We start from the raw sequence: 12,066 nt of genomic DNA, 5'->3' as shown, positions 1-12,066 counted from the left end.
TCTTTTTGATGTAATACTTTCCGTTGCTTATTCCCTTTGGATGTGAAAATAAACATAGTGTCTAAGTGTAGTTAATATACAAAATGCTCAACTGGCCTCGGTGGAGGCTCACTGTCGCTGTGCCTCCTATGGCAAGGGTGGATTTGGAGCTTGGTCTCTTTCTTTCTCGCACTGTGGGGGCAGCACATACACAACAACTTGTATTTTTATAGCGCCTTTAATGTTGTAAAATGCCTCGAGGCACTTCACAGGAGCGTTATCAGACAAAAGTTGACTCCGTGCCCCATAGAGATATTGGAACAGGCTTGGTCAAAGAGTTGGGTTTTAAGGAGGGTAGAGAGGTGGAGAGTTTTCGGGAGGGAATTCGAGCTTTCGGGCCTAGGCACCTGACGATATGGCTGCCCAATGTTGGAGTGAAGGAAATGGGAGATGAGAGAGACCAGAATTGGAGGATGGAGAGTTTCTCCACCGGGTTTGATGATGTGAAGTTCTCTGCCACAACTGGACATCAGCATCTGCAAACGGTGGGAATTTACTGAGTCCCACACAATGTTCACTCCCCTCGGCCATTCACAGTTTCACGCATGTGTGAAATCTAAAATGGGAAAAGCTGGTCCAGGCTGTGTGGGACCAGCAGAGAGCTGTGCAATTGCGCAGCTTAAAGGGACTGTTGGTCCCACAATGTGCCTGCATTTTACTGAGGGAAGGGATGGGAGAAAGAGGCAAAATGTAGTATTTCACAATCTGCGCTGACTGAACCCATCCCTTATATCTCGACACCAAAAAAACTTGCCTTTACCACACAAGCACTACTGTCTCATTCTTTCAGAAGATAGAAATCCTGTTGAGGGGTTTGGGACTTGCTGGAAGGAATATAAGGGAATGCAAAAACCTTTTTAAAAGGAGGTGCATAGATGGATGCAGAAAAAGAACAGCAATAGAGGCCAAACACGAGCAAGCATTCTTTCAGTACTGCAATAGTCAGGGGAGTCAGAACAAGTGAAAACTGTACGAGGTGCAAAATGGAGTTGAAACTGAGGTTGAGCATAAGATGGTTAACCTTCTGAATGGTTACTTCCTCTTGAGTATTTGCAAGGGAAGATATACAACAAACCAGGACAGTCAGTGACTCCGATATAAAGGAGATGGAAATCTTTGACAGGCTACATGTGCTCCAACCAAATAAATCCCTAGAGAAAGATCGTATTTGACCCAGAGTACTGAGGGATGAGGTAGGAGATTTGTGAGGCACTGCTAGCTGTTAGGGAGTCTGGAAGGATACTAATGTGGTAGCGTATTTAAAAAGGGCGAGGCAAACACAGTTCCATGAATTTTCCATTCCGTGTAAGAATGAATAATGGAATTGATTGTCAGAAGTAAACTTCAGCATTATTTAAAATTTAGCAAACAGCAAGCAGCATGGATTCAGAAGGGAAAATCCTGCCTGAGCAACTTAACTTCTGTGAGGAAGTGGCACCCGAAGCAGACTGTGAAAGCCTTGCGACATAGTGTACCTCGACTTCCACGTGACCAGCTATTTCCTCACGTTCAAAGCTGTAGGGTTCAGGGTAAAGCTTGGGAGTGGGCAAGGAAGAGTAGAAAATAATACGTACTCTAGTTACCTCTGAATGAGGCAAGTTCTAAGTGATAGCCCCACAGCTCAGTGTTCCTAATTTACACACGTGACTTGGATTCAAAAACCCAAATTTACCAGTGATCCTAACCAAGGAAGGGCAAGGAATTGGAAGAGGCAGCTCAGAAAATAAGGAAGTGTGGGGAACGATAGCTAGCGAAACTTAATGCAGACAAGAGTAAAGTACTGCGTAGAGAGGAGAAAACAATAAGCAACACACGTACTCAACAAAGGTGCTAAAAGAGACTTGGGAGTTGTCAGTGTCCAAACAATGCAGAGCAGCAATCGAAGCCAATAGGATGTTGACAATCATTGCCACATACTAATGTCAGAGAGGAAGTCATGAGTTCTGGTCAGGCCAGACCTTGAGTACTGTGTCCATTTCTGGTGGCCGCGACACAAAGGAAACCGTCAACTGCTGGAGGCAGTGCAGGAAAGGGCCACGAGGCTGTGTCAGGGGTCTGAGTTATCAGGAAAGACTGGAGAGGAGATAATTGGCAGGTGGTCTTGTCGAAGTATAACAGATAGTTAAGGGAATGGTAAGGTAAATTAGGAATAAATTATATTGTAGGACAAGAGACGTGAGTTCAAGCTACTAAATGTTAATTTTAGGACTGATGTCAGGAAATTCTTCCTCCTACACAGTAATCATGTATGGAATAGACTTCCTGCAATTGTAGTGGAATGAAAATCCTGGGATCTGTTAAACCATTGCATGCTGAAATGCACAGAATTGTAGAGCAGGGGAACAGGCCATTCGGCCCAACCTGTCCATGTAGGTGATTACCCTCACCCGAGCAAAAAGATCTCATCACATTTACCCTCTCGCTTCCCACATCCTTTATAAACTCTCTTCTTCATCCACCCATCCAATCTAATCTTGAATGTTGACATATTTTCTGCCTCAGCTATTAACCGTGGAAGTGTATTCTACAGCCTCACAACTGCGTGAAGATGTTTCTCCTGCTCTCTTCTAAATCACTTGTATTTATGGCTCTTTGGTTCTTAAACATTTGATTACTGGGAATATATTTTTATATTTTTAAAGACTTCTATTATATCACCCCATAAGTGGAGTGACTTTAGGAAATTTCTGGGTGAATTAAGATGGGCCACCTTCTTCCCCCTCCTCCCCCCTCCTCCCCCCCCCGGGGCCCCCAAAATGGTTGACTTGTGCTGGGGTTTGGTTCCACAGTCACCCAGTTGACCTATCATCTAGGAAGTTTGACAATGTCAGCAGGCTGTTTGAGTTGATGCATCACAGCATAGCCCAGTGTTGTTCTCCACACATACGTACTGATCATTGGATTGAGATTGGGAGTCCTGGATCACCTTTGTTCCTGGCCCTACCCCACCTAACGTGGGAGAACTGGGCCACTCGTGTGCCCCAACTGCTGCCCCAGCTGCAATAACTAACTCGGCATAGACCGAGGGTCGAACTTGGGACATTGTTGGCCTGAGTGGCTGAGCAATGCACTGGAACACTGGCAAAGCCATGGGGTAATCCCATGGTCATCAGACAGTGTGTCGGCAAGTAATTAAGCACCGAGGCATTGCGATCGAGTCTGCTCTCGCAAGGTGTCTACAGGCGCACCTTATTGGCACACGACTGAGATCAACTAATTCAGCACAGACTGGGGGAAGAACCCTTACATGGATCAGTTCCACACTGGACAACGCGCCTTCTAACTGGTCCAACGAGGGACCCAATAGTAACATTTTTATGCCTGGTTTTGCAGTGATCTTGTCTTACTTTTTTCTGACAGGTGGTGACCCTGCAGCTCTTGGGAGGTGGCCAAGACCAGCCAACCACAAAGAGTGATGAGGATGAAGAATCTGAGGAGGAGACGGAGGACCGAGCAGCTCCTCCAATCGAGAGTCCGAGTGTTAAGGTTAGTTCTGATACCGCAGAAAATCCAAGGAGTGCAGCGTTTGATGAGCAATGTCCCACATCATCTGAAACTGATCGATTAAATGTGGCTTTATCACCTGGGCACTCTGACGAGGCGGTCGAGCTTGAACCAGACCGTGCCAAGATCGAAGGTGCAAAAGCAACACAGCCGGAGTTGGAACAGCTGGAAGCAGCTCTGATTCCTGCTCCAAACATTCGCACTCTTGCACCAAGTCCACCTGCAGCAGATGGTCAGGAGAAGACTGCAGGGAACTCAGGAAAACGGACAGATGAGGGAGAGGCTGAGAAGAAAGTGGAGCCGCCTCTGTCTGACCCAGAGAGTGAAAGACCCCATCAACAAGCCGAGGTCCAAGAGTGTGAAACGGTAGCAGACAAGAGTCTTCACCCGATGGACTGTGAATCGGGCAACGCCTCGGTTCCAAACAATTCAACAGCTGATGAAAAACAGGAAGAGCAATCTCAAACACACAGTAGTGGAAGTGACGATAACGCCTCTGGAATTCAGGAGCGGGCTCAGCTTTCCGACACCCTACACGGGACAGTCCCAGCTCTTGATGTGAACAAAGAGAGCCCAGAAATCCCAGAGGCTCCAGTGTTTCATCCAAATGAGACTCCCTCGGAGCTGGATGCGTTGCACGTGACAAAAGATTGCTCCAATGGCATGAAAACAATTCCAGAACCCAAATCCAACTCTGAACCCATCTCCTCGGCAAACGCCTCCAGGTAAATAGCATTTAAATAAGGGCAGTTGCAGGGTTTATGGGTTTCCCAGACTTGTGTCCGTGGAAATGGAAAATAGGATAGTTGGATCACAAAGGACTGATGGGAGTGAAATGTTGCAGTCTGGTTAGATTCAATCAGAAAGCCTTAATCCTGTTCCATGACTGTGGAAGAGCCCGTATGAGGTAACCAGTCTTTAAGGATAAGAAGTTGCACCCATTTAAAAAAATATATATTTCTGGTCAGTTTGGCTTTAACTGTTCACTGAATGTTTGTGTTCAGTGTTGCTCCCCCCTCGGGGTGTGGCCTTCTGCCCCTTGTTGTGTCTTCAAGACCGGTGCCATGTGTAAAATGCACATTTATCATTTCACCAGTTCATTTGTAAACCCAGTCCTCAGCAGAGCACAAGACTTTTTCCCCGGGAGACTATGATAGACTATCTTTTAAGATAATTGGCAAAAGAACCGGGGTAAGGGAGATGAGAACATTTTTACACAGCGAGTTATGATCTGGAATGCACTTTCTGACAGGATGGTAAAAGCAGATTCACTTGTAACTGGAAATCTGGAAATTTCTTTCCCAAGAAGCTGTTGATTGATAGATTTTTGTTACGCAAGAATATTAATGTTTACGGAACCAATGCGGGTGGATAGAGTTAAAATACAGATCAACCATGATTTAATTCAATAGCGGAACTTGCTCGAGGGACTGGATGGCATAATCCTGTTCCTATGTTAACTTTCGAAAGGAAATTGGAATACTTAGTCTTACAAATTTGTTATTTCCATTGGGAAAGAGCCGGGGAGTGGGACTAAGCAGGGGAATGGGACTACTCGGATAGCTCTTTCAAAGAGCCGGCACAGGCACTTTCAGTGCTGTATGATTCTATGTGCTCTTTCTCGCCCCTTCTGGTCTTTATCCAATCGTTGGTTCTCCTGCCTTGTGCACATTGTGTGTTTGCATGGGTTGGATGTGTAGCCCATTTCCATACTGGTGCCACTTCCCAAAAACGTTAAGGGAAATCACAACTGGTGGGGTGGGGGGGATGTGTTCACTGTTCTCTGCCCCCCCCCCCCCCCCCCCCCTGCTCAAGGCAGGCCTGCAACTCAATACCAAGGAATCTGAACCATTGTCCCACTGTAGTGAAGTAACCAAGGTTGTATCACCCCTGTTCAGAGCTGGGGATTTTTATTTTGACCCTGAAGGAATCCCTGGCCAGAGGTGCCTGTGACCTACACAGGGACATGGACATGGTTTCAGCTGTCCATCCAACAGCACTTCACGTTGTCTCTCCTCTCTACTGCGTTCTGCATGGCTCACCGCTCGCAAAGCTCACCTCATTTCCAGACTGCCTGAGAATGAGTGTGCCTTTGGGACAATCACCATTAGACCCATATAACTTCAAATCCCTCCATACACTCACCACTCCCTATCTCTGTACCCTACACCCCTCCGAGACCTCCAATTCTGGCCTCGTGCATCCACCATTTCCTTCACCTCACTATTGGCGGCCGTGCCTTCAGCAGCCAAGTCCCTAAGCTCGAATTCCCTTCCTAAGCCTTTCTGCCTCTACCCCGCTCCTCCTTTTAAGATGCTCCTTAAAACCTACCTCTTTGACCAAGCTTTTGGTCACCTGTGCTTATGTGGCTCGTTGTCAAATTTTGCTGAAAATGCGCCTGTAAAGCGCCTTGGGATGGTTTTATTATGTTAAAGTCGCTATATAAATGCAGGTTGTTGCATGCATGTGCATGCTGATAGTGAACTGAAATGTGATCACTTTTAGGGGCTAGCATCAGCATAACCAGTATTAACCACTCAGGACCCCATGAATAGAGGGCACAATTTAACCTTCATTGACTGGAACAGTCCTCTTAAAGATGGCACTCTCTTTCTTGCTTCCTTGGTGATGTCGTGTAGCCGTTGGTGCCCCCTTGTCTCCACTCCTTCCGTGAGTTGGTTACTGCGGGTGTGTACTGGGGAAGTCTTCTGATAACACGTGGGGGGGGCGGGGTGGGGTGTCCATTGTCAGTAGAGCAAGGTCACAAATTCAGGTGTGGGGAGGGTAATTGAATTGCTGCCACACACTAATATTCCTGTGCCCGATTCCTAGGGTATCAGACATGGATCAATGAGTAGTGCTCTCACCTCCTGAGTCAGAAAGTTATGGGTTCAATTCCCATTCCAGAGACTTGAACTCAAAATCCAGGCTGACTCTCTGTGGGCGCCTTCTTTCGGATGAGACTTTAGACTGAAGCACTGTCTGCCCCCTCAGGTGGACACAAAAGATCCCATGGCACTATTTCGAAGAAGAGCAGGGGAGTTCTCCCTGGTGTCCTGGCCAATATTTATCCCTCAACTAACATCACTAAAATAGATTATCTGGTCATTATCACTTGTCGTTTGTGGGAGCTTGCTTGTGCATAAATTGGCTGCCGCATGACCTACATTACAACCGTGACTACACTTCAAAAGTACATAATTGGCTGTAAAGTGCTTTGAGAAGTCCTTGGGTCATGAAAGGCTATATAAATGCAAGTTCTTTTTTTCATTTTTCTATGCCCTGGTGCCTGTGTTGCTTTATTTGGCCACTGCTTATATTTAGTAGGTAACATTTTGGGGTTTTGCAATTAGCCTGAAATTTCCTGGACAGAGGAGGAGGAGAAAACCAGCTAGGTTTCCCCTCTCCGGATCTCCATCCAATAACTCCTGCTTGGATAGTCTGTGTGCATGTGGGCAGGATCGGGCTTGACTAGGATGCCGCCGCTCCCAGTTGAATAGCCTGCTGACACTTGCTATCTCGACCTACAGATGAAGATGAACACTTAGTGGGGGAGGGGCTGCCAGTTTGTGAAGAAGCTTACCTCTGTGCGGATCATCTTCAGGGGAGGGGAGATTATTGAAATAAACATGTAGATCTCCTTTCAGAATGAATGACCGGAGCCTTTGAAAAAAAAAATGCTGACCTTGTGACCGTTTTTACTTTAGCCTTTTCAGTGATGACGACGATGAGGGCTTGTTCAAACCGGTGTCTCCAAAAATGGTGAAGACGGTGAAACCCTTGGCCAAGAAGGACGAAGAAGAGGAGGATGACGAAGAAGTGGTAAGAAAGTGAATGGATTGCTGCAACAGTGAGACAGAACCAGGACAGCGTTACCACGGTAACGTCGCATCATATAAAGAGGTGGGGACTGGGATCCTGTAGTATAAAGGGGTGGGGACTGGGATCCTGTAGTATAAAGGGGTGGGGACTGGGGTACTACAGTATAAAGGGGTGGGGACTGGGGTACTACAGTATAAAGGGGTGGGGGACTGGGATCCTGTAGTATAAAGGGGTGGGGACTGGGGTACTACAGTATAAAGGGGGTGGGGACTGGGATCCTGTAGTATAAAGGGGTGGGGACTGGGATCCTGTAGTATAAAGGGGTGGGGACTGGGGTACTACAGTATAAAGGGGGTGGGGACTGGGATCCTGTAGTATAAAGGGGTGGGGACTGGGGTACTACAGTATAAAGGGGGTGGGGACTGGGATCCTGTAGTATAAAGGGGTGGGGGACTGGGATCCTGTAGTATAAAGGGGTGGGGACTGGGATCCTGTAGTATAAAGGGGTGGGGACTGGGATCCTGTAGTATAAAGGGGTGGGGACTGGGGTACAACAGTATAAAGGGGTGGAGACTGGGATCCTGTAGTATAAAGGGGTGGGGGACTGGGATCCTGTAGTATAAAGGGGTGGGGACTGGGGTACTACAGTATAAAGGGGTGGGGGACTGGGATCCTGTAGTATAAAGGGGTGGGGACTGGGGTACTACAGTATAAAGGGGTGGGGGACTGGGATCCTGTAGTATAAAGGGGTGGGGACTGGGATCCTGTAGTATAAAGGGATGGGGGACTGGGATCCTGTAGTATAAAGGGATGGGGGACTGGGATCCTGTAGTATAAAGGGGTGGGGGACTGGGATCCTGTAGTATAAAGGGGTGGGGGACTGGGGTACTTCAGTATAAAGGGGGTGGGGACTGGGATCCTGTAGTATAAAGGGGTGGGGGACTGGGATCCTGTAGTATAAAGGGGTGGGGGACTGGGGTACTACAGTATAAAGGGGGTGGGGACTGGGATCCTGTAGTATAAAGGGGTGGGGGACTGGGATCCTGTAGTATAAAGGGGTGGGGACTGGGATCCTGTAGTATAAAGGGGTGGGGACTGGGATCCTGTAGTATAAAGGGGTGGGGACTGGGATCCTGTAGTATAAAGGGGTGGGGACTGGGATCCTGTAGTATAAAGGGGTGGGGACTGGGATCCTGTAGTATAAAGGGGTGGGGACTGGGATCCTGTAGTATAAAGGGGTGGGGACTGGGGTACTACAGTATAAAGGGGTGGGGACTGGGATCCTGTAGTATAAAGGGGTGGGGACTGGGGTACTACAGTATAAAGGGGTGGAGACTGGGGTACTTCAGTATAAAGGGGTGGGGGACTGGGATCCTGTAGTATAAAGGGGTGGGGACTGGGATCCTGTAGTATAAAGGGGTGGGGACTGGGGTACAACAGTATAAAGGGGTGGAGACTGGGATCCTGTAGTATAAAGGGGTGGGGGACTGGGATCCTGTAGTATAAAGGGGTGGGGACTGGGGTACTACAGTATAAAGGGGTGGGGACTGGGGTACTACAGTATAAAGGGGTGGGGACTGGGATCCTGTAGTATAAAGGGGTGGGGGACTGGGGTACTACAGTATAAAGGGGGTGGGGACTGGGATCCTGTAGTATAAAGGGGTGGGGACTGGGATCCTGTAGTATAAAGGGGTGGGGACTGGGATCCTGTAGTATAAAGGGGTGGGGACTGGGATCCTGTAGTATAAAGGGGTGGGGACTGGGATCCTGTAGTATAAAGGGGTGGGGACTGGGATCCTGTAGTATAAAGGGGTGGGGGACTGGGATCCTGTAGTATAAAGGGGTGGGGACTGGGATCCTGTAGTATAAAGGGGTGGGGGACTGGGATCCTGTAGTATAAAGGGGTGGGGGACTGGGATCCTGTAGTATAAAGGGGTGGGGACTGGGATCCTGTAGTATAAAGGGGTGGAGACTGGGATCCTGTAGTATAAAGGGGTGGGGACTGGGGTACTACAGTATAAAGGGGTGGGGGACTGGGGTACTACAGTATAAAGGGGTGGGGGACTGGGGTACTACAGTATAAAGGGGTGGGGGACTGGGGTACTACAGTATAAAGGAGTGGCGACTGGGGTCCTGTAGTATAAAGAGGTGGGGACTGGGGTACTTCAATACAAAGGGGTGGAGATTGGGATCCTGTAGTATAAAGGGGTGGGGACTGGGGTACTACAGTATACTGGGGTGGAAGACTGGGGTCTTTTAGTATAAAGGGGTGGGGTAACTAACTTGGGTTGAACAAAGTGTTTGTCATTGGGGACATGCAGTGTGATCCCTGGTCTAATCTAACCTCAGTCCTGCTACCCTTCAGCAGCAGTGACTGAATCGATGCCTGTGGAATCAAGTCCCCTTTCCTTTGTCTTGCTCCGGGATCTTTCCCGCGCTGCTCAGAAACTGGTGGGGTCAGTGTGCTGTTTGTCATTCCGCCTCTCTCTCTCTCTGTCTCTCTCTCTTTCACTCAGAGTATGAAGGGCCACCCACCACCAGCCCCACTCTTTGGGGACGAGGATGAGGAAGATGAAGATGACTTTGGCTGGCTTGGATGAGGTGGCCTCCATTGACACTGTACAGTTACTGAGGAGATGGAGTTTGTTCGCGAGGGAGCCAGGTCGGACCCTGCACCTGTCTGGGAAACACAGTGCTTTTTCTGCAATGTGTAACCCTGTGGAAGTTCACATTCCAAGATTCTCTTAGTTTGTAACCTGCTGGTCACCACCTCCTGGTGTGAGGCTTGTCCCCAGTCAGCACAGAACGGAACTGTGGGTGAAAGTGCACTGACTCTGAATCACACTGGTAGTGTTCCTGAGCAGTATATGGCTCTGTCGCACTCTGATTTTCTTTTTAATCCCTGCTGAATTTCAATAAATTTTTACTGCTGATATAGCCAGAACTGTTGACGGCTGTTGGGCAGTCCAAATAACACTGGGCAAGTAGTGACTGCTTAATAACTCTGTTATTGTACCAATTTGATTGTGAATCCAGTTTTGATCGTGTTGAATTGTTTGTGAGTGACGCTCCTATAGTGAGCGGAACAATGTCCTCATTCTGTGTGTTGGGTCCAGCACGGGTTTGGTCTAAAATAAAGTTATCTCTGTGCCTTAACCTCCAATCAGTTGCTGTCCAACATGTCCATTTCCAACACTGTTCTTTGATGCAGCCAGAGTGGGTGGGATTCATCGGTGGCCGTGGCTTTAGTTGCCGAGACCCTAAGCTCTGGAATTCCCTCCCTATTCTCCTCCGCCCCTCGACCTCTCTTTCCTCCTTTAAGATGCTCCTTAAAGCTTACCTCTTTGACCAAGCTTTTGGTCATTTCTGGGTATGGTAGCATAGTGGTTATGTTACTGGACTAGTATTCCAGAGGTTTAGACTAATAATCCGTGAGTTCAAATTCCATCATGGTAGCTGGGGAATTTAAATTCAGTTAATTAAATAAATCTGGAATTGAAAAGAAGGTCACCATTACTGATGCTAACTATGAAACTACGGGTATGTCAGAAAAACCCAACTGGTTCACTGATGTCCTTTTAGGGAAAGAAATCTGCTGTCCTTACCTGGGCCTGTATGTGACTCTAGACCCACAGCAATGTGATTGACTCTTAACTGCCCTTGTAAATGGCCTAGCAAGCCACTCACTTGTACCAAAATCACTACAACAAAGTCAGCACTGTGGAAGTACCTTCACCACACGGACTGTGGCGGTTCAAGAAGGCAGCTCGAGGGCATCACCTCGAGGGCAATTCGGGATGGGCAATAAATGCTGGTCTTGCTGGCTACGCCCACATCCCGTGAACGAATAAATAAAAGAAAAAAATCTTGTGTGGCTTGGTGTCAAATTTTGTCGTCTGTGAAGCGCCGTGGGACATTTTACTACATTAAAGGTACTATATAAATGCAAGCTGTTGTTGATTCCCATTTAGGGCTTTCATTCTTTGGTACACCATATTAAATTCCTTACCTCCCCGTTAACACAGTCACTACCCACTTAAAATAAACTGGTTAGTGACTCCATCAAAATAGCATGGTTAGAATGGAGAGGAGTTAAACACCTTTGTGCAGTGGGACTGGTTGTTTGCCTGATCTTCATTTTTGAACCCTCGCTGAAGAGCTCTTTATTCCCCCTAAACTGCATTCTTCATTTCTCTCCTTCCTCCTCCTCTGTGCCCCCAATAAAGATACCTTCCATTTTTGTCTTGGTTTGTTGCGTCCCATACACTCAGTCCCCGGGCAGCCAGCCTGGTTGCATGTCTAGTGCGGTGGGAGAGCCCTTGTGCTGATCCTGTCACATTCATTAGGTAACTCTCAACAACATTACTCAGGTGGGAGCTAACTGTAGGAGAGATGAGGCCCACACCCGCCATCCTGTTGTTGTTCCTGTTTTGTACTTGTTTTGTAGACACAAGAACACTGGCCACAAGTAACTATCACCTGCGTGGGCAGTTTGTGCAGTAGTCTCGGGGAAAGTGAGCTGTATCACCTGCTGTGCGATGGTCCAACATCCAAGTTCAGAACTTGCTCGTGGCAATTAGTGAGACCAATGAAATGAACAAGTTTGCACTGAGCAGCCCAGAATGCTGCCTCCCATGGCAGCAGTATCATTCTCTTATTTTCTACTTTTTTCCCTTGGTCCCTGGACTTTCTGACTGTTTC

The 12,066-nt window shown here is 47.8% G+C and overlaps 1 protein-coding gene across 6 annotated transcripts in view; it reads left to right on the top strand.

Annotated features, from left to right (window-relative positions):
- Positions 1-10,528, top strand: part of LOC139232535 (FK506-binding protein 15-like) — an 83,919-nt gene extending 73,391 nt beyond the window's left edge. For all 6 annotated transcript variants that reach the window (XM_070862886.1, XM_070862883.1, XM_070862885.1 and 3 more), the window contains 3 exons: positions 3,400-4,268; positions 7,251-7,365; positions 9,882-10,528. In XM_070862886.1, coding sequence (XP_070718987.1) covers positions 3,400-4,268; positions 7,251-7,365; positions 9,882-9,965 — 1,068 coding nt within the window. In that variant the 3' untranslated portion in view covers positions 9,966-10,528. The remainder of the gene's footprint in view (positions 1-3,399; positions 4,269-7,250; positions 7,366-9,881) is intronic.
- Positions 10,529-12,066: the final 1,538 nt, after the last annotated feature.

This window comes from Pristiophorus japonicus, chromosome 20, assembly GCF_044704955.1.
Source record: "Pristiophorus japonicus isolate sPriJap1 chromosome 20, sPriJap1.hap1, whole genome shotgun sequence".
NCBI classification, from domain to species: Eukaryota; Metazoa; Chordata; class Chondrichthyes; family Pristiophoridae; genus Pristiophorus; species Pristiophorus japonicus.
The sequence above is the reverse complement of the archived record's forward strand: the minus strand, read 5'-3'. Positions and strand labels throughout refer to the sequence as shown.